Here is a 24,149-nt window from a genome sequence, read left to right on the forward strand (position 1 = left end):
AAATTCCTGCTCTGCTGAAAGCTCTACTGGGCCATAAAGTATTCATACAGCCTCTGATCAGGCAGGTGGTTGATGAGCTCTGCTCAACCAAAAAGCCCTCTTCTGCTTGAGTAAGGGATTTTATCAAATGGCTGTTATAGGAAAGCCCTTGCTCTCTAGATAAGAAATTCTGAAATTATTTTCATATCAAATACATTCAATTCTACTTTCTGAGGACTCTAGTACTCTCTTTCCCAGACACATAGAGAATTTTTTTGCTTTGTTCCGTTTTCCAGTCTAATTCCACATTCGCGACAGTTTTGAAGAAAACTGCACAGCACATTTTTATTCTGAAGTTGAAACACAGGTGTCTGGGGAGGTAAGGGATGGTTAAACTGGATGAACTCCAGCATGAACCTTGTGCATATCGCAGGGACTATAGCATTGCAGGAAAGATGAGCAGGAGGCTGAAACTATGTTTATTCTTTTTCTTCTCCCATTAGACTCCCAAAGGTTCCTGTTTGGAGTCGGTGAAGATTGCCATTGATACTGGTTACCGCCATATCGACGGTGCCTTTGTTTACTACAATGAGCATGAAGTGGGACAAGCCATCCGGGAGAAGATTGCTGAAGGAAGGATCAAGCGAGAAGACATTTTTTACTGTGGCAAGGTGAGAAGCTGCACTAAGATTATTTACACCAAATCCAGGATTTCTGTGAATGGGCTTTCTTAAGAATGCTGGTGGTCAACATCTGGCATGCTTCCAGATCCAACATCCTTTAATTTTCTTTCCTAGCATTACCATAATGCCACAGAGCTTTATAAGCACTAGATTTGCTGTTAAGTGCAGGAATCACTATTGTTCTCAGTTTAAAGCTCTGTTAGCCATGGGAACCATATACTATCCATTCTACTTAGTATTATAGGTACTTGCAAGTTTAGACCATTGCTACACTCAGCTGTGCTGCCTAAGCTGTTACTGCCCCACGTGTTGGGCTGGCATGCACATTTGTATAGTCACACACTGAGCCTGATCCAGACAATGATACTGCAAAAGAGTTATTTTCTGTTAGAGCAATTCCCTGTATAGGTTTGCTGTGAGGGCGCACAATAAAAGGGGTGGGAGCAAACACACGCATGCAAGTGTCTGTGTATGGGAGAACAGCAAGTGCTTACATTGGTACTACTGCCAGAAAATTACTGATCAAGCTACAGCCTTAGTTACTCTATCACCTGTCATTATAAAGTTCTAGGATAATGAATCAGCTTACTTGGAGAGAAGATGTCATTACACTTCTGCTCTAGAGCAATGAGGCTGGAGTAAAGCATGAGCTAGTTAATGCTTTAAAGTCTTAGCTATAAGAGCTGATTCTCTCCTAGAAGAATGAAATCTCTTGTCTGATGAAGTGTCTGACAAAAGCTGTTACAACTATGATGACTATATCTCAGGTATAAGACAGCGAGCTCATTGCACGTTGCAGAATAAAGATCAGATGGCCCCAGAAAATTCATGGTGCCTATCCAGTTTCTGATAGTGTTTATGGCCCCAAGTTCCCCTTCCTGCAGTGCTTCTTTGAACATATCAGTCTAATATTTTCCCTTTCTCCTTTGCCATATAAGACGTAATCCACAGAAGTTACTCATCAGCCTTGGAAATAAATACTACGGTTCCTAGAGTGAAAGATCCCATGGGATAAGAGGCCCATTTTACTGTGAGCAGTTTAGTTAAACTCTATGATCTGGGAAGTTAAGCTTTGGATTGGGTAGTTCGCAGATCATGTGGATTTTCAGCAGTTATAGACCAATTTCCAAGTGCAGCAATTTCCAATCTGTAAAATATGCAACTTTTTTCCAAGTTCCCTGCTTGGTTCTACTGGTAACAACCTGGCCATCCTGAGAAAAGCTTCATGTCCTCAAATTTTCCACTTTTATCAGGGTAGTCTCTCAGTTTCTTATATGCCAAATATATTGATTTGAATCAGTCAAAACGTTTTGTTTCAAGAGTTTTATAGTTTCATTACTGCAAATTACCTGTAATATTTCAAATCAAAACCACAAAGTTGTGCCAAAAGGTTAGAACAAGATGTCCTAACAATGTTGAGTCTTTTAACTTTCCCAACTGCTTCCTCTGCAGTTTATTTTCCCATATAAACCTTTAGGTTCTGTGAAAGTGCACCTCTTAGTAAAATTTCCAGACTTTATTAGCCTTTCTATATTCAGTTGTCTGACCTAATCGCTACGTGATTTTCCTAGCTGATAATCACTACTTAAAACATTGAGCCATCTATGAAACTACATTTGATTTCTTGATTGTAAGTTCAGTTGTTCCCTAAACTACAGATCCTGCAAGCCACAAGGCTGCAATGTGCAGCACCACGAGAGTCAATGACCGTGGTTCCAGCCCTCCTTGTGACTGTGAGATGGGACATGCATGGATTTGTCTTTCTGTTGTGTCCTGTTTGTGCTTGACAAAACTTCAGGTGCTCAGGGTGATAGTTCATTAGAGAGTCTCTATAGTCTTTAAAGAGTTCAAAGGCAGAATTGGAAAATATTCTGCAACCAAGTCAATCCATCGCAATCCAGGATTTTCACAAGTTTCACTGAATATTTTCACAGCAGCTCTGAACTTTCCAGGAAGAGTGGGACTGGATGTCCCTCACCTTATGAGCTTATGTATCTTTAGGTTAATGTACCTCACAAACTTATGTATCTTATGAACTACAGGCAAATATCAAGCCACCGGAAGATACATCAGTCATTGATTGGTAACTGACTGATCTGAACTGTTGCATCTTCTAAGAAACATGGTATATACAGTAAACCATTCTTGGAAGCAGTCTGCACAACAAAAGTTGTATTTGTTTTCAGCCTTAATGACATCAGAAGTACCGGAAATTCCCAAGACCCTTCAGACTCAAGCCCCTCATGTAGATCTTTCCTTAAACAAAGATGAGGCAAACTGAGGGCTGGTCCATCAGCAGGGACTAACAAGAATAGCCCCTCTGAGTGGCAATCTTACTGGAATAGTGACTTGGTGCAACGGGCTGCATCTGCCAGTTGAAATCATCAGCACTTGCACTTGGCTCTTGCTGCTGGCTGGCTGATCAGGCAGAGCAGCTCAGCATCCAGAAATTTTAGAGGTTTTATATCAACTGCCAACATCTCAGTTGGCTTATGTAGCAAGACCTTTTTGGTCTCCTCTTTCATCCCAGGATATTTCTTTCATTAAACTAGAAGTAACATTTCCAGGAAATGTGGTGTCCTGAAATGCCAAAGCCAGCTGGCAGCTTTGACTGCTTAAATGTCTACATGGGTTCTACTTAGGTAGATAATACAATAACTTGTACAAATCATGAAAACAGTTACAAAACTCTTAAGTTTCCATGGCATCTATGTATTAACATAGTATAAATATTTGCTATTTCTAAAGGCTGTTTCTCTAGAACCTCCGTAGTTTTTTTTGAAGGGAGGTGTATTCACTGGCAAGTACTGAGCTCAATAGCACTGGGCTAGAAAGGACACTCAGAAAAACTGCTTCTAAACTATCAACATATCTCAGGTTACTAAATTTCTGAAACACAGTAATGAAAGAAACTGAACATGAAGGGTATACAGACTAATTTCCTTACCTATATTTAAGTCCAAAGCAACATCTCATTTTACTTGTAAAATGCTTAAAAAACACCCAGACCAAAGGGCTTCAGGAAATCCAGTGGAACAGCTCAAAACTCTGACAGCAGGACCTTCGTCCCTTTACTGTAGTACAGCTCAGCCTGTGTAACCACCCTCTAGTGATCATAAACTCATCACACCTTGCAACATACAACTGGGGAAGGTCTAGTATGAATTTCCAGGTGCCAGACCCTGTTTTGGTTTGTCAGCTTAGGGCAGGGTCAGATGTGCTGTGTTCAGTACAACTGAGTTCAAGATAATGTATCCTTGCCTCCGCTGGCAGAACTGAGCAGATAGTTATTCCCTGGGAAAACAATAATCTGGTTTAAAATAACCAAACATCTAAAATACTTTAAAACTTATGCAGGCTATGTCCTTTGATATCTAAAATCAGTATTTTCTCCTGAAAATGGCAATTCAAGCATTTCCTGTCTCAAGAACGAATTCATTCTATAACTTGGCATGCGGTAGCTGCCAGCTTTGGCAGCAGAACTGGCTAGACAATGACCATACCAACAAACAGCAGGTTTCTCCAGCCAATAAAGGTGTCAAAAACCTCAACACGACTCCACATGTCAGTTTTGCGCATTGCAAAAAGAAGACAAAATAGCCCAGCTTATTGTGTGCAAACGAATGGCACTTTAAACTTCCTATTGTGTGTTAATTCTCGTTTTTGTCGATTTTAACTGCAGCAATCAGTTTACAAAGAGCTCTTTGTTACTAATTACCATGCTATGGTTTTATTCTTGCAAGAGATTTGCATCAGCAGAGTTCAGTTAGAGATAGTACTGAAAGCTAATCAACTAAGCACACTCCATGGCAACCTCAGGGCATAACCCCACAAGGAAGCAGCTGTGATTAAAGAGGCTGAAAAAGCTATGCTTTAACTAGTCACACCTGTGTTACAGTAACTAAACAATAATACATCTTTCTGTGAGGACTGGGGAATAAGTTAAAACTTCCCTAGGTCAGGCAGTCACTCAGGCTCCATGACCACAGGAGAAAACCAAAAGATTCTCTTTGTGCCGGGTGCTTGGTTGTTCAATAGCTAACTCATGACCCGAGCTTCTGCCTTCAAGCATAAAACTGACCACAGATTTCTTGTAGGAACAAAGTTTTCCAGTGAAAGCATATGCTTGGAAAGCTCTGAAAACAAAAGGAATCTGTCTAAGTTCATTGAGCAAGAGTTTGCAATATACTCAACTCAGAAGAATCTGTGTTGTAATAAACAAACATGCAATACCTTTACTGTGTCGGCACCAGTCCTGGGCAAGGATGCCTGTCTTAACCTCTACATCTACCTCTAGCAGAGGATAGGATAAGGCCCTTCACATTGTAAGCCACAATGTCTTTTCACCATGCATAACGGGCTCTGTCAGAAGGAAAAGACTGTCTGTGTGTGTGTGTGTGTGTGTGTGTACAGATGGTTTCAGCTGGAGGATGCTCACTGTTCCTCCTGGCACCCAGAAAAGAGCCTGTGCTTGTCTCCCCAGCTGTGGAATACCTGCCATCCCCCAGAGCTGGTGCGTCCCACGCTGGAGAAAACCCTGAAGATCCTGCAGCTGGACTACGTTGACCTCTACATTATTGAGCTGCCAATGGCTTTCAAGGTAAAAAGAATTGCCCCCAAAAGTGCATGACTGGCTTGAACCAAGGTCTCCGTCTAGCATCTTCCTTGCAGATTCCTTCCCTTGTTGAACATAGCACTTTAGCCTGATAATGTTTGATATATATTGCATACGTACATTTCTGTGCGCTACCCACGCAAAGAGAGGCTTATAGATGGTGTGAGAACAGTTACTGACAGCTGCTGCATGGGGTCTCTCCACTGGAAGGACAGGTGTCCTAACTAGGGCTGAACACTTCCTATGCTGAAGAATTACTGTAGCTGAAGCAGCACGTGCATCTTAATCCTCTCTGAGCCATGAGGAGGGACTCACTGAAGGAAAGTGGTTATACAAAGCAGCAAAGGGCTAGGGGCAAAGTTTGGAGGTGGAGAGGGAAAAGCCACCAGGTTGGTTTCCTTACTCTGTCCCAAAACCCAAACATCCTCAGTAGTACTAAAGCCACCAGGCAAATTGTGGTTATGATCTTATTCTCCTTAACTCCAGTGCTCCTCTCAGGCAGCTTCAGTAGATCACGGTTGGTCACAAACACAGGCTGTCCATCTCTCGCTCTCAAAAGTTAAAGCCTGATATTCCTTCATACTGCTGGCTCTGGGCAATCACCTTAGACCTGCAATCCCTTTTTCCCCAAGGAAGCCATATCCCATTAAGACCTGTATAGGAGTAACTGGACTCAGATATTAAAACTTTATTTATATAGTCCCATGTATGGAATCATTTTGGGTACATTTTTAAAAATTTCCCACCACTTGCAATTTCCTGTTTCCCTTTGCTTGTGTTTTTGTTCTCTAGTAGTTCATTCTCCCACATAGTGAAGGTCATTGTCTCACATTATATAGACAGCTGGCTTTAAAGTAATGTACATATCTGACTCCCTGAGGCCTGTATCAACAATCTGATTTGTTAAAGGAGTAGCAGTCCTAGAGATTCATTCATGTTCCCCATGAGAGAAGAGAAAAAAAGAAGTCTCCTTCTGCCTGAAAAAGACACCTTTTTCTGTGCCAAATACAGAAAGAAAACCCCCCACCCTTTTGCAATGGTGACAAGTTTGCTTTCTTTGCCCCCTCTCTCACAAATACACCCATCCCGCATGCAATGCTTACCTTTGGTGAGGAGCGCGCAGGTGTAATGCTAACAAACTCTGCCCCAGACTGCAAACATCAGTGCTTTCCTGTCTCCCCAAAAGCCTTCTAGCAAAAGCAGTGTCTGCTTGAAACCAGTGAAGTACTTGAAACAAAACTTACAGTCCCACTCTGAAACCAGTAAGAAACGTGCCCCTGCAGAGCCCAGCGGTGCAAGCTGTTGTAGGGGCTCTTAAGCAGAATAAGAGGAATCTGTTTTCAGAGAGCACCACACGGAGGAGGAAAGCCCCACCATGTCAGCACTTTTGGATGGATCAAGAATGGCTGACATCTGAGGTGACATTATTCACTGTCAGCATTAGCCCACACCTGCCTGTATTTTTCCCCTCCAGCAGATTCCCCATTCAGGACTTTTGTCCTTCCTTCCTTTAGCCCGGCGGTGGTGCTCGGCCCCTCTACCCTAGCAAGGCAGATGACCAGCAGGAACAGGTCTCCTCTAGGCCACCATGTGCCCCCTGCCCGGGGAGCTCATATCCACTTGGCAGGTTTTCTCAGGGGCTGCTCAGATGACTGATCCATCAGCAAGCAGGTACCTGTGCACTAAATGATTTCCAAATCCCTCCCAACTAAACTATTCTGTGATCTCACAGGAAAGCAGGTATTTTAGCCTTACATTGAACAAGTCTCATCCAAGTATCTTGTCATTTTAAGAGAATAAATCAAAACAGACCAATGGCCTCGCTCTTTGACTTCCTATTGCCTTCAGTTTATACAGTAGGCATTCACAAGTTGTTAAAATTGCTCTCTTGAGAAAGTCTACTTGTCAAAGACCATTTTGTGAAAGCAATGGGATGTGCAGATCTGTCTTCCTGCATCTGTGTTGATGAGGAAATCATTACAATGGGAGCAGGGGTTTTCCTCTCAGTAGTCAACTTGTGTTTTAAATATGAAAGTAAGTTGTTGGGTAGCTTTTGGAGTGCCTCCAGACTTTGAACATGACATGATATGATGCAATCGCTGTATAGTGGCTGTGACTGTATGGTGTTGTCCCACTTATTTCAGTGCTCATACCGCAGCACAGTAGAAAACCACCTTACGTTCAGTCTAAGGTGCATGGCTGTCACCAAGGGAACTGCAAGAGAAGACAACAGCATTTGTGGGAATGACTGGTGCTGTGTGGTCCATGAGAACCCAAAGCTGAGAAATATGACCAACTTCTGAAAGACCTTTTTAAAAGCCCAGTAACCGCCATCCTGTCACCATCAAAATATTGCCTTTCTCTCAGCACTTTATTGCTTTTTACCTATCTGCAGACAGTTCTTCCATTCAGCAACTCCCTTGCATAAAAAGGTAGCTTGGCAGAGAAAGTATTGTCTGGAGACTATTGAGCAGGGACAACTGTACTTCAAAACCTTGTGCAGTTCCCTGGAGGCAGAAGGAAGGATTGATCCTTGTGGAAAGCCACAATAGCTGGCACCACTTATCTCAGTCAAGATAAGTTAATCTTCAAGCACCGTTCATCCTGACTTTGTTCACTTTTTAGAACACAAGTGATAGAAATAGAGGAAAATGGGGTTTGATAAATTAGCTAATGTAATTGCTATCTATTGACTACTATAAAAAAGTAATGTTGAACAGAAGTTAATGAATTAGAAGTGGAACAGAGTAGAAAGGTCTTTCGTTCAGACTCATCCCCTGAACCCACAGAAGTCCAACTGCTCTGTGTTCAGCTTGCAGTCCTTGGAGAGTCTGCTGGGATATCATGGGGATGAATGGTTTGTTCCAAAATACCATGGGGTGCTTTTGTAAATTGAGCTTCTCCACCTCAAGTTATAATGGCAAACAGTTTGCCTTGTAATAGAAAAAAAATGTATTCAACAGCCACCTACCTCCTTCTAGTGAAAATTTTTTTCCAGCAAGACACAGCAACAAAGGCAACAAGTCATCTTTGTGGAATTCATTGAGGAAAATCAGCACATTTGGAGGAGACAGGCTTATGCTGGTAACTTAGACATTGGCCTCTGAAATCTGAGGCTGTGTTTTGCTTAGGCTCACTTTTCCCATGAAATGCCTTGAATTTGAACTTGACTGAATTGGGAGGCACCAGTTACTGATCGTGTTAGTTACAGCTCCATGTTCCCAAGGGGTTACAATGTCAACATCTTGTACCCAGGCCTTTGAAATGTAGCAGTTTGTGGTCAGATCAAATGTCAAACATCACTGAAGAGTTTTTATGAAAAAAGTGAAATTGCAATCAGACAAAAGGGAAGGAGGTGTCGTTGCATTGCCTGCAACAGCAGTGAAATGACCAGCAAGTAAGAGAAAGCTGTGCTTGTGAGATATCAGTTCATAACTCATTTCTGAGATCTTGTTTATGGGGTATAGAGATAGGAAGAAAGAGTTCCTAGTGCCCAAAGAAAGGTTGATAATGCATTTAAGAGGTTCACAGCCTGTACTATAGCTATGCATGTAGCCCTTTATTACTAGTAAGTAGCTCTTGGAAATGGACCCTCCAACTTTTGGGAGCTGGACTGGGCTGGTACTCTTCCCAGGTGCCTAGGACACAAGCAGGATCAGGGGAAGGGCTGGGAAGAAAGGAAGAATGAAGTGGAAAAGAATGCAGATTGGTACTCTAACCCAGCCCTTTGGAGGGAGACTAGTCCTTTGGATGCCATAACCTAAAGGTCGAAAGTTTATTGAAAAACAAGGCCATCTGGGAACTCCTGAGTGTGCATTCATGTGACAGTTCAGAAGCATATCCAAGGACGATCTAGCAGTGAAGGATGTGGTAAGCCCAGCATGAATGACCTGTTGAACTTCGGGTGTTTCAGAAAGCTTTTGAATTTTTTTTTTCCTTGCTAGTAGAAACAGAGTCTGTGGAAAAATCTTTGCTGAGGAGTGAAAATTTTTCTTTAAAGCACAGAAGTGTGGTTTTACTTTTCCAGCCTGGAGATGCAATCTATCCAAAAGATGAAAATGGAAAAATTATCTACCATGAGACAGACTTATGTGCCACTTGGGAGGTAAGCAAACACAACATCCATCCATATATGCTTTAAAAACACAGATCCTCATTCTCAGTTTTACTTGTGGCCTTCATAAACAGAGCTGAGGCATATTGACAGGACAAATGGATCAAATTCCACTAACTCCAATGGATGAGTTTTACTTCTGTCCCCAAGGATATTGCTTCTTGCCATCACTTAATTATTTTTATAACAAAATAAAACACTGTTCAAGTATCCGACATCCACATTCCTTCTTTCAGAGAGTGCACTCTACATTTGCTAGTTGTGGTATCTGTAGGTTTTTACCAATCTCTCCTCTTTATCACATCTTTACAGGAGAAAGTTGGAGCCCTAAGAAGTGACTGGATCCTCCTCAAAAAAAAAAAAAAAACAAAAACCAAAACCAAAAAAAAACCCCACCACACAAAAAAAAACCCAAACACCAAAAAACCAAGCTTTTCACCTTCAAGAAAAAACAGCCCTAAAGGTCACCATAAAAAAGACCAAACAACAACAACAAAAAAACCTTGCCATCAGAACAAGTTCATGCACTTCTAAATTTAATTGTCAGATGAGAACACAAGGTTTTTCTGCTAAGAAAACTTGGAGGGAAGTAGCATTTGCCCGAAAGATTGCATCCTAAATTTGTTTGTGATGCACTCTACTCCTATAGCCAGATGTGTCCTTAAGTCTACTGCCACTTGGCTTCAGGATCTCAGATGAGGCAGAAAGTGAAAATAGCAATCTCCTCACTTTCCTGCCTTTCAAAGCCTTGGACACTCTCTAATTCATGGCCAAAGCTGGTCACCTCTCCTTCTGCACCAGGTCTGCTGCAAAAGCATCACTAATTCAGCCCAGTTCATACTAAGAGAGATAACACGGGTTACTACATGCTCCACTTGAGCTTGCACCGTCCAGAGCTGAATAGTCATGTCCCAATTTAGCTCTACTCAAGGTGCAGCAGATGAAGATGGAGAATGGGTGAAATTCCAAGTGAAAGTTCAGAGTGGGAGAGAGCCTGGGGTGGGCTTGGACTTTCCCCTGGCAGCTGAGCCATCCAGGCTGTGTCTCAGGGGGAATGGGGACTTCCACATTAGCTGTTTATGTTACCCTTGTCTTTGGCTGATGCAGTTCATTCCTCTTTCACAGGCTAGTTGCTCAAATGTTGAAAGGAACAGCTGTCCTAACTCTGTTATGTTTTTATCTTTAAGCTGGTGCTTATTGTAAATGATATATTACAGCAAGTCACTCACTTCACCTAATAAGCCAAGAGAAAAATAGGTGGTGGTGAGTGCCTGCAAACAGCAGCATCAATCTAAATAAAACTGGTTAAACTCAATCCAGATAATTTCACTCTCTCAGTATGGTGCTAGCAGGCAAAAATGGCTCCAGATGACTATATTTGCTGACTTGTCACCAAGTGATACAAAGCATACGAGGCCAACTAGAGGTCATCAAATACGTGGTGCCTCTTACCTCCCTGTTTTCAGCTCCTGTGAGACAGAAAGGAATAACAAAACCGGCAGGAGGGGCATCAAGCTCCGCGGTGGGGTCTGCTCTGCCTCAAACAGTCACCGCATCATTCGTGTGCAGAGTTTCTGGGAGCAAAGGGGAAGACTGTAGGAAAGGACTCTCTTTTCCCCTTAACAACCCAGCAGATGAAGCTAATGAAAACTGGGGCATGTATTCATATCCAGTATTCATAAGGCTTTCTCAGCTATTAGGATTTGTCTGACGTGCAGAATATCTAGAATTCCTCTCCCCACTTTTTTTTCTACTTTATACTGTACCGAAGTTTTCTGTGCTGGTTTTACGATGTGCCTTGTCAGATATTTATAGGATCTCACTGGACAGAGACTTCATATGAAAAACTGTCATGCAATCAAAAGGAACAAATTGACTTATCAAGGCAGCCATCTGTTTTGTTCACTTTCCCCTTTCAAACTTTGAGGCAGTGCTAAAGCAGCGCAAAGTAAGCAAAACTCTTTGAAAGAAGATATCTGGCACTTAAGCATCTATATCTTAGATTAATCTTTCTGCTCTCCAGACAAATTCTACCCTCACAGGGGGTATAAAACATTAGGGTTTGGTGTGAAAAGTGGCTCTACACAGGAATGGAGCTCAAAATAGCAGGACAGCACCAGCCCTCATGCTAACAGAGCTGTTAGTTCTGCTGCAGCAAAGGTTTTTCTGCAGTTCCAAGGATTGTCTAACTTCCACCTATCTTTAAAACGCATGCTTCAAGGAATCAAGTCAACATGTGGGACTCCACTGGTCTTTGCTTTCTTTGCAGGCTATGGAAGCATGTAAAGACGCAGGCTTGGCAAAGTCTATTGGAGTATCCAATTTCAACCGCAGGCAGCTGGAGATGATCCTGAACAAGCCAGGACTTAAGTACAAACCTGTCAGCAACCAGGTACGACTGCAAACCAAGGGCAGTGCCTGCCATGGTGCCACTGCCCTGTAGGGAACATAGAGGCAACACGTCACCTAAACCACCGTGTGCAGAAAGGTGATGTACACTTTGCCACAGAGTCACACTTCCATTTCTAGCTTGAAAATATTACTCATCCTATTTAGCCTAAAGATAAATAATTGAAGGTGCTTTAACAATTGCTCTCCTCAGTTCCTGCTCCAGGACTATAAAACTGGTACCTCTGTGCCAGAGCTCCATAACAGGGTTGAATGCTGAGTCAATGCAGATCTTAAGTTTCTGCCACATACCTTACTTCAAGTCCAAAAGATTCCCAAGACAAACCATTCAGAGCTAACCAGTTGTCAGTGAAGCCATGTCTATGTCAGCTAACACCAAACCAAAACAACCCTAAGTATCAGGGATCCTGAGTCACTCTAAGCCTCCCAAGTTTAAAAGCCATTAGAAGTAACTCCTAAATTTCCTGTATTTGCTTTCTTGTGCCTTTCCTATAAGATGTCAGTAAGAGTTTGAAAAGAAAAAAAACCAACACACTAAGTGAAAGAGGAGACTCCATTAAGTGACCGACTCGAGCTGAACAAGCTCATGAAGATGACAGGCATGTCCGAAATAAATTACAGTAGCAGATCTCAGAGAAGGCAGTAAGTGGCAGTGACCCATCTGAATGCCCAGTACCTTTGACCCTGGCATTTGGCAGGTCACTGCATTTCCTAGAAATCTCTAGGAAGCTCTTCTGACTCATCTGGAATGAACAAATATCCACATTAGCAATATCAGAGAAGAAGCCAGAGACCAAATGAGACCAACTTCCTGCCCTCAGTGCATGGCCTTGGAGGGCTGGGGTTGACATGGGGCAGCGCAGGGAGGCTGGCCTTCATTTATGTCTTTGGCCTGCAGGAAGAGGCAGCCTGTGATGGGAGGAAATTCCAGCACCCTTCACTGGTAATAACATTCCAAGCAGATGCAAAATGCAATTGCTGTTTCTGGTGTACCCCTAAGACTGCATTGAGCATTGCTGCTGCTTCCTGCAGTCAAGGAAAACTGGGCAAAAGATTAAGCCCAGCTTAGGGCAGCTAGCCAGCAAGCATAAATGTCCCAGCTAGCTGCAGACTGCCTGCAAACAGTGGTTGCTCTGTCACCTTGTAGACATCCCTTTCCCAGAGACTGAGAACACAGCCAGAAAATCCTTGCTCATAAGGGAACAGTATTTGCAATGTGGGAAGGCAGAACTTGTAACAAGGTCATAACCATTATGGAGATATCTCGCCTTTTGCATATCCCCCCCTCACCTTTCTATCTGGGGCAGCTTATGCCAACACTTCCCCTAAAAACAACATCAGATCAGTCATCCTGAACATAGGAGGCAGAGAAATAAAGATCTGACCCACATGAGATGGGTTGCCTTCTCATCCTACTTCTCTAGTGAGCTTCTCTCACCTCCATCCCCCCCACTTATTGCGACCGTTCCACTGGGGGTCAATAAAAATTCCCTGCAGCCAAATTATAGTCACAGATGTTGATTTTCTGCCCACCAAAAAAAAACCAAACTCCATCACCCAGCAATGTACAATTAGAACGGTAACAACAGATTGAATTTCCCTATTCCTTAACTTACATGTATCCTTTCCTGAAAGCATCACCTGGTCTGTAGCTCTCACAAATATTGGGACACCATCTGCTTCCATATCTGGTCTTGTTCATTAATCATTCTTTCTATGTTACTCTTGCAGGTTGAATGCCATCCCTACTTCACCCAACCCAAGCTCTTAGAATTTTGCAGACAACACGACATTGTTATTGTTGGGTATAGCCCATTGGGAACCTCAAGGGATGAAACATGGTGAGTCCTCACGTTACTTTCTATTAGAAGGACAATATCTTGGAAAAAATAATAGTTCTCCACTGCTGGGTCTCTGTGCAAAGTATCTTTGTCCCCTTTCTTCAAAGTAGTTTTGAACTTCCGTATCTAAATGTTACTGTTGTGAACATAAACTTGCAACACTCCTACTGCATGCTGTCACAAAAAAATGCCGTGTGTCTGTGTAGGAGGTCGCCTTAGGTCTCCTCTAACACAAAGCAAGTGTCTGTAACTGGGAATGCTGAGGCTTAGGTGAGGAAGTAGAAATTAAGTCAACATTGGGCCATCACATAGGAAGTTGCCTTTGTCAGTCCACCAATCTAAATGCCAAAGCTTTTCTCCAATTTTTCACACTGTTTGTCAAAAAGGTGCAGTATTCTGCCCAGGAACAAGTAGATGCCTTTATGTTTTGACATTAAAGATAAAAAAGAAGAAAAACCCACCAACAACTCCTTTCCTATTTTCTTCCAGGGTAAATGTGTCCTCCCCTCCTTTACTGAAGGATCCTGTGCTGAATGCCATTGGCAAAAAGTACAACAAGACAGCTGCACAGGTTGCTTTGCGTTTCAGCATCCAGCGAGGGATTGTAGTCATCCCAAAAAGCTTCAATCCACAACGCATCAGAGAGAATTTCCAGGTAAATTTGTACTTGAATGGTGCATGGATAAACCCACTTACATTAGCTTAGGCCCTATAGAAGGTGATTTTCCCATTTCTTTCTGTACATATAAGCCTTGATCAATGTCAAGCTTTGCCACTTTTGATGCTTTTATGTCCCCATTATCTAATGGTACCATGATATGACAATAATAGAGCAAAGTAGAGAGGAAATATTGGTGTCTTTTAACCCTCTGGAGTACCTAAAGTTCCAGCTGGTGATGGGTACCAGCACACCAGTTGCTGCAGTGAGCAGCACAAGAGAAATGAAGTAATTCAATAGGTCAACAGCCCAAAGTTGCTGTCTATAGGTGTTCAGGAATGACTGGATTGTTCTGCCCAGTCTTCAGGTATAGGGAAGCTTTGTTAGGGAAGGGTTGCTGCATACAGATGTGCCAGAAAGGCTCATAACCACATCAACAGAAAGCATCTGGCTTGACCACCACACCCAAACAAGATGAAGAATTTGATCCTGTGTCACTTGCACCACTCAGTACCCACACTGCTCCCTGCTTCCCCTGCCAACGTATTGCTTTCAAAGCTGGTGGCCCAGTACTTGCCAGACTACCCTTCTCTTCCTGCAAAAGTGTGTAAGCAAACATCACTGGACTTACTCATGTCCTCAAGACTTTCCTATAAATGCAAGCAAGTATGGATTTATGGGGGAGATGGGGGGAGGAGGGGGATTGTTCTTCTGAAATCTGGAATATATGAATGTTGATATGATTATGAAATGCTAAATTATTCCTAACATCTCCTTCTGTTAGATCTTTGACTTCTCCCTCACTGAGAAAGAGATGAAAGAAATTGAAGCCCTCAACAAAAACGTTCGTTATGTGGAACTGTTAATGTAAGTCCAGGAGGAATCCGAGATCCTCACAGAACATTCTGCCTTTTCAGAGGATTTTAAAAAAAAACTTCCTTTAAATATTAATTTTTCCATAAACAACCTTATTTTAAGGCAAGGCTTAAATATGGGAGGTCTTTAATGCAGTCTGAATATGCTCCTGAACTCGTTGCAAAAATAAGTGTGCAATACTTGCTTACAGCTCAGATGTCTAAAGCCCACTAGAAAGTTACTTTATCTGGCTATTCCATCTCTGCTCTATCTCCTTAAACACTTTCTGCTATACTTTGTAATGACAGCCTCGGCCACTGACAAAGCATAGCATTGCCCCTGTCCAGCAGCGTGGATATCAGAGCTGAAATTCAAATAGGAGCACTTTCTTGTCTTTCTCCTCCTTCTCATCTTCACTTCCAGTGCTCAGCAAACCATGTTGTTGCTCGAGTACAACGGCCCATGGATTGTAAACCTAGTGTTTCCAGAGGCAACTTGGCCTAAATTGCCACGTGGAAGCCTAAGAATTAAAAACACTGCTACATTAAAACCACAGGGCTAATTTAGGGAGAGTTTTGCTCCTTCTCACTTAATACTTTGGTCAGAACATCAAAATTTGCCTATCCAACTTCCTCATAAAAGGGGATACATCGTAGTGACCACAAGTGTTCAGAAACTTTGTTTTGGCCTTTCCTCTGATGCTGTCTTCTTCAGCAATCTCCCCCTGCTGCTGTCACGTTGAGCTGTACCTTCTTATATAGAAAGCAGAAAACCATGCAGCTTGTTTGACTTCTAGACCACTTCCTAACTCTCTTCTGAGAAGTAACAAGGCTTGATCTCTTGCTGCTTGTGATATAAAGCTTACCATCCAATGCAGTTTTGCTTCACCTGAAGGCTGCACTACCCCAGAAGGCTCACACTGTCCCGACATCTCCTCTTCCAGAGAATGTGGCCATTTGTTTTTCCTTCAGCTCAAGAGCATCTACAGTTTATAGCCAAACTTTATGCTTTCCCCTTTACAGGGCATTCAATGCATAGCCAAATGCTACAAATTTCTCTTGTTACCTTGGATTATCTGTGTCTTGCCAAACTGTAGTGTGCTCAAGCGCTGAAAATAATGAAAAGCAGGATAGCAGCATCAATAGCACTCTAAAACATTGACTGCTGCTCAAAAGATAGGGGGAAATGTTGCAAAGGAACAAATAAACCACTTATTGTGCTGCTTAAATATGATAGTAAATATGAATTAAGTTAAAAGCATCATAATGGAGTTAATCTTTCACATTTAAGCTCAGCCAGGTGCTCTGAAGATTTAGGTTCTTAAAACTTAAAATAGCCTTCCATCAGTTAGCAGCACTTCATTCCAGAAGGCTTCTCACAAATAGCCTAGCAGATACTTATGTATGTTTTGGTATTTGAAATTGTTTGTTTTTTCATAGCTAAGTTGAGCTATAACATCATTTATACTTTTAGTGAGTATATACACAAAATGTAACCTTGGTGCAAATGCAAAAGACTTTTCCAGAAGCGAAGTTAAAGGATGTAAATGCCCACAGGAGAAGAACTTTCTAAGCCACCAATCCAAAAACTAATAAGCTAAATGCTTTGTTTTATTAGACTAAATTTGGTCACAGGAGGCCAGTGAGGACAAGGAAAACAGGATGGACATTGCCAGCTCTATTTTTCACATGAAAACATTTGGGAAAAATGCTTAAATACAGTCTGACCTCAATGTTGGTAAAGTGATGTTCCCATGTAAGGAGCATCTAAACATATATCTGCCTACTATGTGTTCTCACACTGAAGTGTCTGGAATTGACACTGCAACAGATGAATTACCAGCCTAGACAGATTTCTTATTTCATCCAGCAATACGTATCTGAAAAAGTCAAACCATCATACAGAAAGACCTCTAGTTAGTCAATTTTGCACAAAACCTGTGATCACTGTGATGCAAAAGCCAGCAAGAATGGAAAAACCCAACTTCCCTCTGGCCCTTCCAGTTAGCAGCTACCATGGGTACTGTGTGCAAATCTGTTGTTCTGATTGTGTGAGTAAGCCCATACAAACAGGATATTGCAATCGGTGAAACGAGTTAGCAAGTTCAGCACCCGAGCAGAAAATGGAGGCTTTAGAAAAATTATGAGTACTTCAGGAAATCTCAGTCTGAAATGGTTTCTCATCCCCTTGAAGAAATCTAGAAGTATTGTGCTGGGCAAGTTTTACATTAATCTGTCTGCTTGATTTATCTTGTGCTCCCAGTCTCCGCTACAGAGATTCTTCCTGACCAGTTATTCCAAGCTGCATTGACTCCTCCGAGTGAATCATTTTCACTCAAAGGGCTCAGACCTTTGAACATGTGAGATCTGATTAGCAAGCATGCTCCATAGATGGAAAGTAGACATTATGACACTGGCAATCCAGACATTGTCAAATTATACTGAAACAAAACAAGCCAAAGAGTTGTGGCTTGGTTTTTTTTGAACCAACTCAATCTGTTAATGTGTAAACACTTCAGCTTGGCTGAATATTGGAATGAAGTGTTTTGACACAACCAATTCAAAATGTTTGATGCCTTCCAGTTAGTTAACTTCAATATTGTGAAATGTATCCTTCCCAAACTGGAACGATTCACAGCTGGGATAAGTGCCAGTATTTGTTGTGCTCTGCTGTAAGGCAAGGCAGCCAACTGCCATGTTGCACCTGAGAATGCTCTTCAGAAATTTCTGATTTTGCTAATGAAAGTGTTTGTCAAGCCAGGGCTTGTGGTTTAGCAACATCTTCTCAAACAAACAAGAAAACCCACAATAAAAAACAACTACCTCTCTGTCAAGTCTGCCAATAATGGGCAAACACAGTGTTATTTTTTTTCACCTGCAGTTGACTCAGGAATTTTCTTCTTGCCTTTTATAATGATCCTGGATTGCGCATCTTCCCTGAGCATGCTGTTTCTAAAATGAAGCCTGAAGCACCTCTGCCTTTGGTAGTGTGCAGCCATGAACATCCCTTTCTTCCTGGAACTGGGTCACCTCAAAGCTTCTTTGTAAATTCTCTGCCACTGGTGCTATTGACCTGGCAGAACATCTACATCTCGGCTGAGTTAAAGGACAACTAGACCTAGTCTAGATATGGCAGCCACTTGGAGAAAGCATTGTACCAGAACCAGACCTGTTCATGCCAGCTCTAAGTCCATAAGCCAAAGTAGTACAAGTCTGGTGTCTCCACCTCTCCTTCAAATATAGCCCTTATTTCCGAGGGTCTTTCTAGGCATCTAAACAAAGAAGTCTTCCCCTTCCATAATGCAGACATAGTGAAGCCATCCCCCTTCCCTACGACACTTCTACTAACCTGAGTTAAACCCACTGAGTTAAATAGCAAGAATAGCTGACATCCAAACTCTTGTTGGTTTTTCCAATCTATCCTTAAGCTATGCAGTCTGTAGCCCTGAAAAATGGTCCTTCACTATCCTCTCCTTAAATGCACAAGTTTGCTTCCAGCTCTGCAGGGAAGATCATTCAGAGCAGACAGTTTCTGAATAAGCAGAACAGCCTTCCATGAAGGCCACCTATATATTGCAAGGAAGAGGTTTGCTAGGCACAGGATGTGATGTGATGTGATATCCTGCTTCACCCAAGAAGCTCACTTGTTCAATCTGACCTGTCCACAGGTGGCGTGACCATCCAGAGTATCCCTTCAGCGATGAGTACTGAAAACAAGGTGTGTCTGGGCCAGTTCCTAACTTGGTGCCATTAGACTTTGCTGAAAGAGACCCGACATTTGGTGCTTTGACTTCATGGGAGACTGTTAAATCAGCATTAAAAACGTGACATTTACTTCCTCTTGTCTTGTCAGTCTCTTATTGCTACTGAAGAGCAAATCTATTTAACCAATGAGTCTCTGATTTTGGCTTAAGAAGTTTCAACTCTGAGCGTTGAAGCTTCAAAACTGACAGCTGATAAAACTGAAGATTTCTGTTGAAAACAGACTCACTAGTTCAAGCCAAAGCATTTTCACTTAATGGCACGTTCTTCACTGAATTTGAAACAAGAAGTTCTGCTTCAGTAGATGTGAAAGAAAGTTAGGAGTGGGGAACTAATTGGATTTAAGAGATATGTAGAATCATAGAATCATTATGGTTGGAAGAGACCTCAAAGATCAATCAGGTCCAACCATATACCTGATGCCACCGTGCCCGCTAAACCATGTCTTGAAGTGCCACATCCAAACGTTTTTTGGGAGGATAGTGAATGTATATGCATATGTATATTGATATATGGATAGATATATTCACTGCTTCATGCAGTAAAGCCTGTTGCACTCTAACCAGGGTATTCTTCAACTGCATACATGAGCTGCATTCCGTCAGAACACCCCAGCTGGCTCCACTTGCAACTAGTTCAAGCCCTAAAGCATTATAAGCATGTTCATATGCTCCCTCATGTCAACTGAGGACCTCAGTGAAACACAGTAGAGTGTACAACTACCACATCTGTATTTGAGCTGCTGTACAAGGATGGTATTGCATAGCATTGCATACGCAACCTGGAGCCATCCTGGAGCTAGCACTAGAGAGAGCCTCATCACATCCCTCAAACTTCTTTCCTGCTCCACAAACTGATATTTACCCAAGAAAATTTCTGTTCACTTCAAAATTCTTACAGTCTCTTGTATAAACTCCTGACCAAGACAATACTGAATTAGGAAGTTAAATTTTAAAGGAGAAAGTTGTATTTTGTTAAATACCACTTTCTACCATGCTTTGAGACTGCAGAACATGGACAGGTCCAAGAAAGGGTAGGAATCAGGCAGAAGCAGCCAGGTTGAAACCTGAACATTTCCTTCAGTCTGTCCTCAGCTCTGTGAAACATGGGGGCAGAAGCGTGGACACCAGAGTAAGGAAGACTAAATCCTTCAGCATTAATTTCTTTTTCAGACCACTTGTTTGCCTAACAAGTTTTGCAGCCTACAGGTGGGTCAGCCTATACCCACATCCAAGAAGGCTACTTTCCCTCCCTCCTGCCTGCAAGCACTCCAGTTTCCTGCTGCTAGAGAGATATTGGAGAAGAAATTAAACTATACACAGAGAGAGTACTTCATATACCAAAACATGAGAACTTCATGAGGTTTAACAAGGTCAAGTGCAAGGTCCTGCACCTGGGTCAGGGCAACCTCCGGTATCAGTACAGGCTGGGGGATGATGCGATGGAGAGCAGCCCTGCAGAGAAGGACTTAGGGGTGCTGGTGGATGACAGGCTAGACGTGAGTCAGCAATGTGCACTCACAGCTCAGAAGGCCAACCGCATCCTGGACTGCATCAAGAGAAGTGTGGCCAGCAGGTCAAGGGAGGTAATTCCGCCCCTCTACTCCGCTCTGGTGAGACCCCACCTGGAGTATTGCATCCAGCTCTGGAGCCCTCAGCACAGGAAAGACATGGACCCGTGGGAGAAGGTCCAGAGGAGGGCAACGAAAATGATCCGAGGGCTGCAGCACCTCTCCTATGAAGACAGGCTGAGAGAGTTGGGGTTGTTCAGCCTGGAGAAGAGAAGGCTTTGAGGTGATCTCATTGTGGCCTTCCAATACCTAAAGAGGTCCTATATGAGAGATGGGGACAGACTTTTTAGCAGGGTCTGCTGTGACAGGACAAGGGATAATGGTTTTAAAATAAAAGAGGGTAGATTTAGACTTGACATAAGGAAAAATTTTTTTTACAGAGGGTGGTGAAGCACTGGAAGAGGTTGCCCAGAGAGGTGGTGGAAGCCCCGTCCCTGAAGGCATTCAAGGTCAGGCTGGATGGGGCTCTGAGCAAGCTTATCTAGTTGGAGATGTCCCTGCTCACTGCAGGGGGAGTGGACTAGATGACCTCTAAAGGTCCCTTCCAGCCCAAATGATTCTATGAAAACGTGTGTACTGCCATTGGAAAATGGGTCATACATAATCTTCAGTCTATGGCATCTGCTTTTTATTTATTACCATTGCTATTTATTATTCCTGGAGCAACTAGAACAGGAAAACGTCAGAGTGTACAGCTAGTGGAGACACTTCTGTTGGGTCAGGGTGCGCTCCTCGGAGCTGAGGCAAAGAGGTACAGGGATGACCGTTTCACAGGAGGAGCAGGCAAGGCTCCCAAATGGCTCTAGTGCCAGTGCATCCCTGGATGAGCTTAGTCGGCACCACTAGAGAAGTCAGACCCCTTTACTGTGGGTGGCCTTCATGTAGCACTTATAAATCCATTTATAAAACTATGTCAATAGAGGAGCATTCTGCTTGCTGGAGGTTACCCAAGGGCAATTCCCATTTTATTCCATTACCACTTAGACCAGAGAGGGAAATGGAAAAGGTGGGGAGGTATAGATGAGGAGGAAGAAGATGCATTAGAAATCTGCTGGTGTAGCTCTAAGGACAATCCCAAGGTCAGGTGCAATGCTGCTCCCAGGGGTGGTCAGAACTGTCACAGCCCCCCTTTGCCCCTTTGTGAACAGCTGAGGTCCTGGACAAAAACCTGAACAAAATCCAAGTCTAAGTTCAAGTGCCAGAGAGGAGCATAGTTACCACCATACCCAACATGTTATTCCAGTTGCTTCATAAGTACAAGCCTTAAATAGAGCTATCAGGGCTCAACTGCTTAACAGTAGCACTGTACAAATTTTTGCACTGTAACTTGACCAGGTGCAAGTCTCCAGCCATAGCCAACATTCAGGCCAGGTTTGGCAAAGCTCTTGTTTTCTACAGTGCAAATGTCAACTAATGCTCAGCTGAAATGCTCACACCAGCCCCTTCTCAGCTATCAGCTCTTTCCAGACATCCCACCTAGAGGTTCAGAGGTTCTAATAAATCAGGTGACCTGTACACATGAGTAAGGAAGACAGTATGCTGAAGCCTCTCTAAGAGGAAATACCCTATAATCAAGTCTTCAATCTGTACTGAGTTAACAGGCAGGACAGATTGTGAGAGTTCCTCCAGCCCAAGCCATGCCAGCAAATCCTTCCCCCCCCCCCTCCTAATTTTAATAGAATCCTCCTCCTCCTCCTCTGCATTGCCCCATTTGAATCTGATGAGAAAAGATTCAGCCTCTTCCCAGTGGCAAATGCTCCCATACTCGTTTCCATCGGTTATGAAACTGCTACTGACGTCTAGCCTAGTTTTTTTCCCCCTGCTTTGCTCAGTTTCAGACCATTGCTCCCCATTGTTCTCCATCTTGCCCTACAAAGAAAAGGTTTAGGGGAGGGTAAACAAACAGGTCCGCAGATGAGGGCTTGGGAAACGCACTCCACCAGCAACTGCACAAAGAGACAGAAAAAACCCAAAGCCTGGCCCCACGTACAATCTGCTTGCATCTAGCAAATTTCAGAGGGTTATTGAACTTGCTGCCTGGTGCAAAACACGATGCTTGGAAGCACCGCATGCAGCCCTGCTCCAGCTGGAAGGGTCACGCGCGGACAGAGGGGGCTTCAGCACCTCTGCTCTGATAGCAATCGCACATGACAAGAATAGACCCAAACGTGTACTGGGAAAACTTACTCGCTTTTACTGTAAGTAACCCGAGTAGTTTGTGACTCTTCCTGTAGCTGTAAAGTGAAATGAAATCCAGACCAAAGTAGTTTGCTTCAACTATGCACACGTGACTTTATGGCAAGGAGAAGTACAAGTGATGTGGCATTTTAGCTTCTTTTTGCAACCCAAGACCCACTCCGGTCTGGCCAGCAGAAAACCAGGCGATATGCTCATATCCACAGCAGCAAAGCAGTTGCCACAGCTGTGCATTAAAGCATGGGCTTACCTGGCTGTCAGAGGAACAGGCATTCCCTGTTGTTACACAAGCTCAAGGCAGAGCACAAGGCTTTGGAGCTGCAGCAGCTGGGCCCTTCCTTGGGCACATGCATGCTCATGTTTAATAGACGAAGCAACAAGGAAGCACCATCAAGCAGTTATTGAGCAATGTGCTGCCACTGCCCCCACCCTGCACTATGTGGTCAGCTGAATTTGTTTCTCCATGGGGAGGCAGAGCTTAATCTTCCCCAAGACCAAATATCTTGAATAGGACTCTGTTTCAGAAGGGATCTGAATCCCATTTTCCCTGATGCTGTGCACGTGCTTGCAAGAGGAATAAGGAAAACAGTAAGAGGCAAAGTAGGATGGGCCTTGTGTACATTTTACAACCTTACATTAAAGAATGCCCTTTGGATTTATATCACACATTTTTGCACCACAAAGCTATCAAGAGGTTTTAGAAGGGTGTATAGTGTGTTCTGTGGAGGAAAGGGCAAGTGACCGTACCAAGCCATGAGCCAGAATTAGGACACAGTTTTGGGGAGACAGAACTGGACATAGGGGAAGGGAAGGCAGTACCTCCCATAGTTTTCATCCCTTGGCTGCCATTAGGGCCTAGATGCCACAGAGCTGGGTGCTCTGCAGTAAAAATGAGATCTCTCTTCTCCTGGCCAAAGTGTAATGGTAACAGAGGACAGAAAGTAAGTTTTTTCAAACAGTAGGAGAGGCTCGAAGGCCACAAAAGACAAAGCCTTTTGTTACATAAAGCAGGGTCCTCACCTGATGAGGCTTCCTGACTTCATTCCTTTCTTGAATCCAACAAACCCCAAAAGCTGCTCACCCCTAGACAGACAGGATATTTAACCATTACCATATCCTTGGGATATGCAAAGGCATTCAACAGCAGAGAGGCTGCTGTTTTCCTTAACTAATTAAGATCACCTCATAATCAGAATCAGAGTTGATTCTTCAGTTTAGTGTGCAAACCATCTAAGTGTGGAAGCAAAGCCAATGTTGTAGGAACTCATAGAGGAAAAGAAATCACCCACCTAGGATGTGCAAGACATCTCTCAGGTCTCTGCAGCAAGCAGAGAGGACAAACTCGGATCCCTCATGTACAGTAAGTCTGATTTGTAGATTTAAGATGAAATATCACCTTCTTCACTGTGAGTAGCATCGAAGTCCCCTTGTTGCCATCCACCAAATTGAAACACTTCGAAATAAATCA

General features: G+C 43.1%; 1 protein-coding gene across 1 annotated transcript; it reads left to right on the plus strand.

Moving 5' to 3' along the window:
• The first annotated feature begins 474 nt into the window (after positions 1–474).
• LOC104167113 (3-oxo-5-beta-steroid 4-dehydrogenase-like) lies at positions 475–18,987 on the plus strand. Its single transcript, XM_009707250.1, has 8 exons — positions 475–650; positions 5,146–5,262; positions 9,305–9,382; positions 11,661–11,783; positions 13,532–13,641; positions 14,131–14,296; positions 15,084–15,166; positions 18,822–18,987. The coding sequence occupies exons 2-8, from the start codon at positions 5,251–5,253 to the stop codon at positions 18,862–18,864; spliced, it is 615 nt and encodes a 204-aa protein (XP_009705552.1). The 5' UTR covers positions 475–650; positions 5,146–5,250; the 3' UTR covers positions 18,865–18,987.
• The last annotated feature ends 5,162 nt before the right edge of the window (positions 18,988–24,149 follow it).

Source organism: Cariama cristata, unplaced genomic scaffold, assembly GCF_000690535.1.
Source record: "Cariama cristata isolate BGI_N322 unplaced genomic scaffold, ASM69053v1 scaffold34499, whole genome shotgun sequence".
In the NCBI taxonomy this organism is placed as follows: domain Eukaryota; kingdom Metazoa; phylum Chordata; class Aves; order Cariamiformes; family Cariamidae; genus Cariama; species Cariama cristata.

Excerpts from the sequence above, each read along its gene's own strand:
- LOC104167113 (XM_009707250.1), top strand. Across the intron at positions 14,297-15,083 it reads GCATCAGAGAGAATTTCCAG|ATCTTTGACTTCTCCCTCAC; the intron begins GTAAATTTGTAC and ends TCCTTCTGTTAG. Across the intron at positions 15,167-18,821 it reads CGTTATGTGGAACTGTTAAT|GTGGCGTGACCATCCAGAGT; the intron begins GTAAGTCCAGGA and ends ACCTGTCCACAG.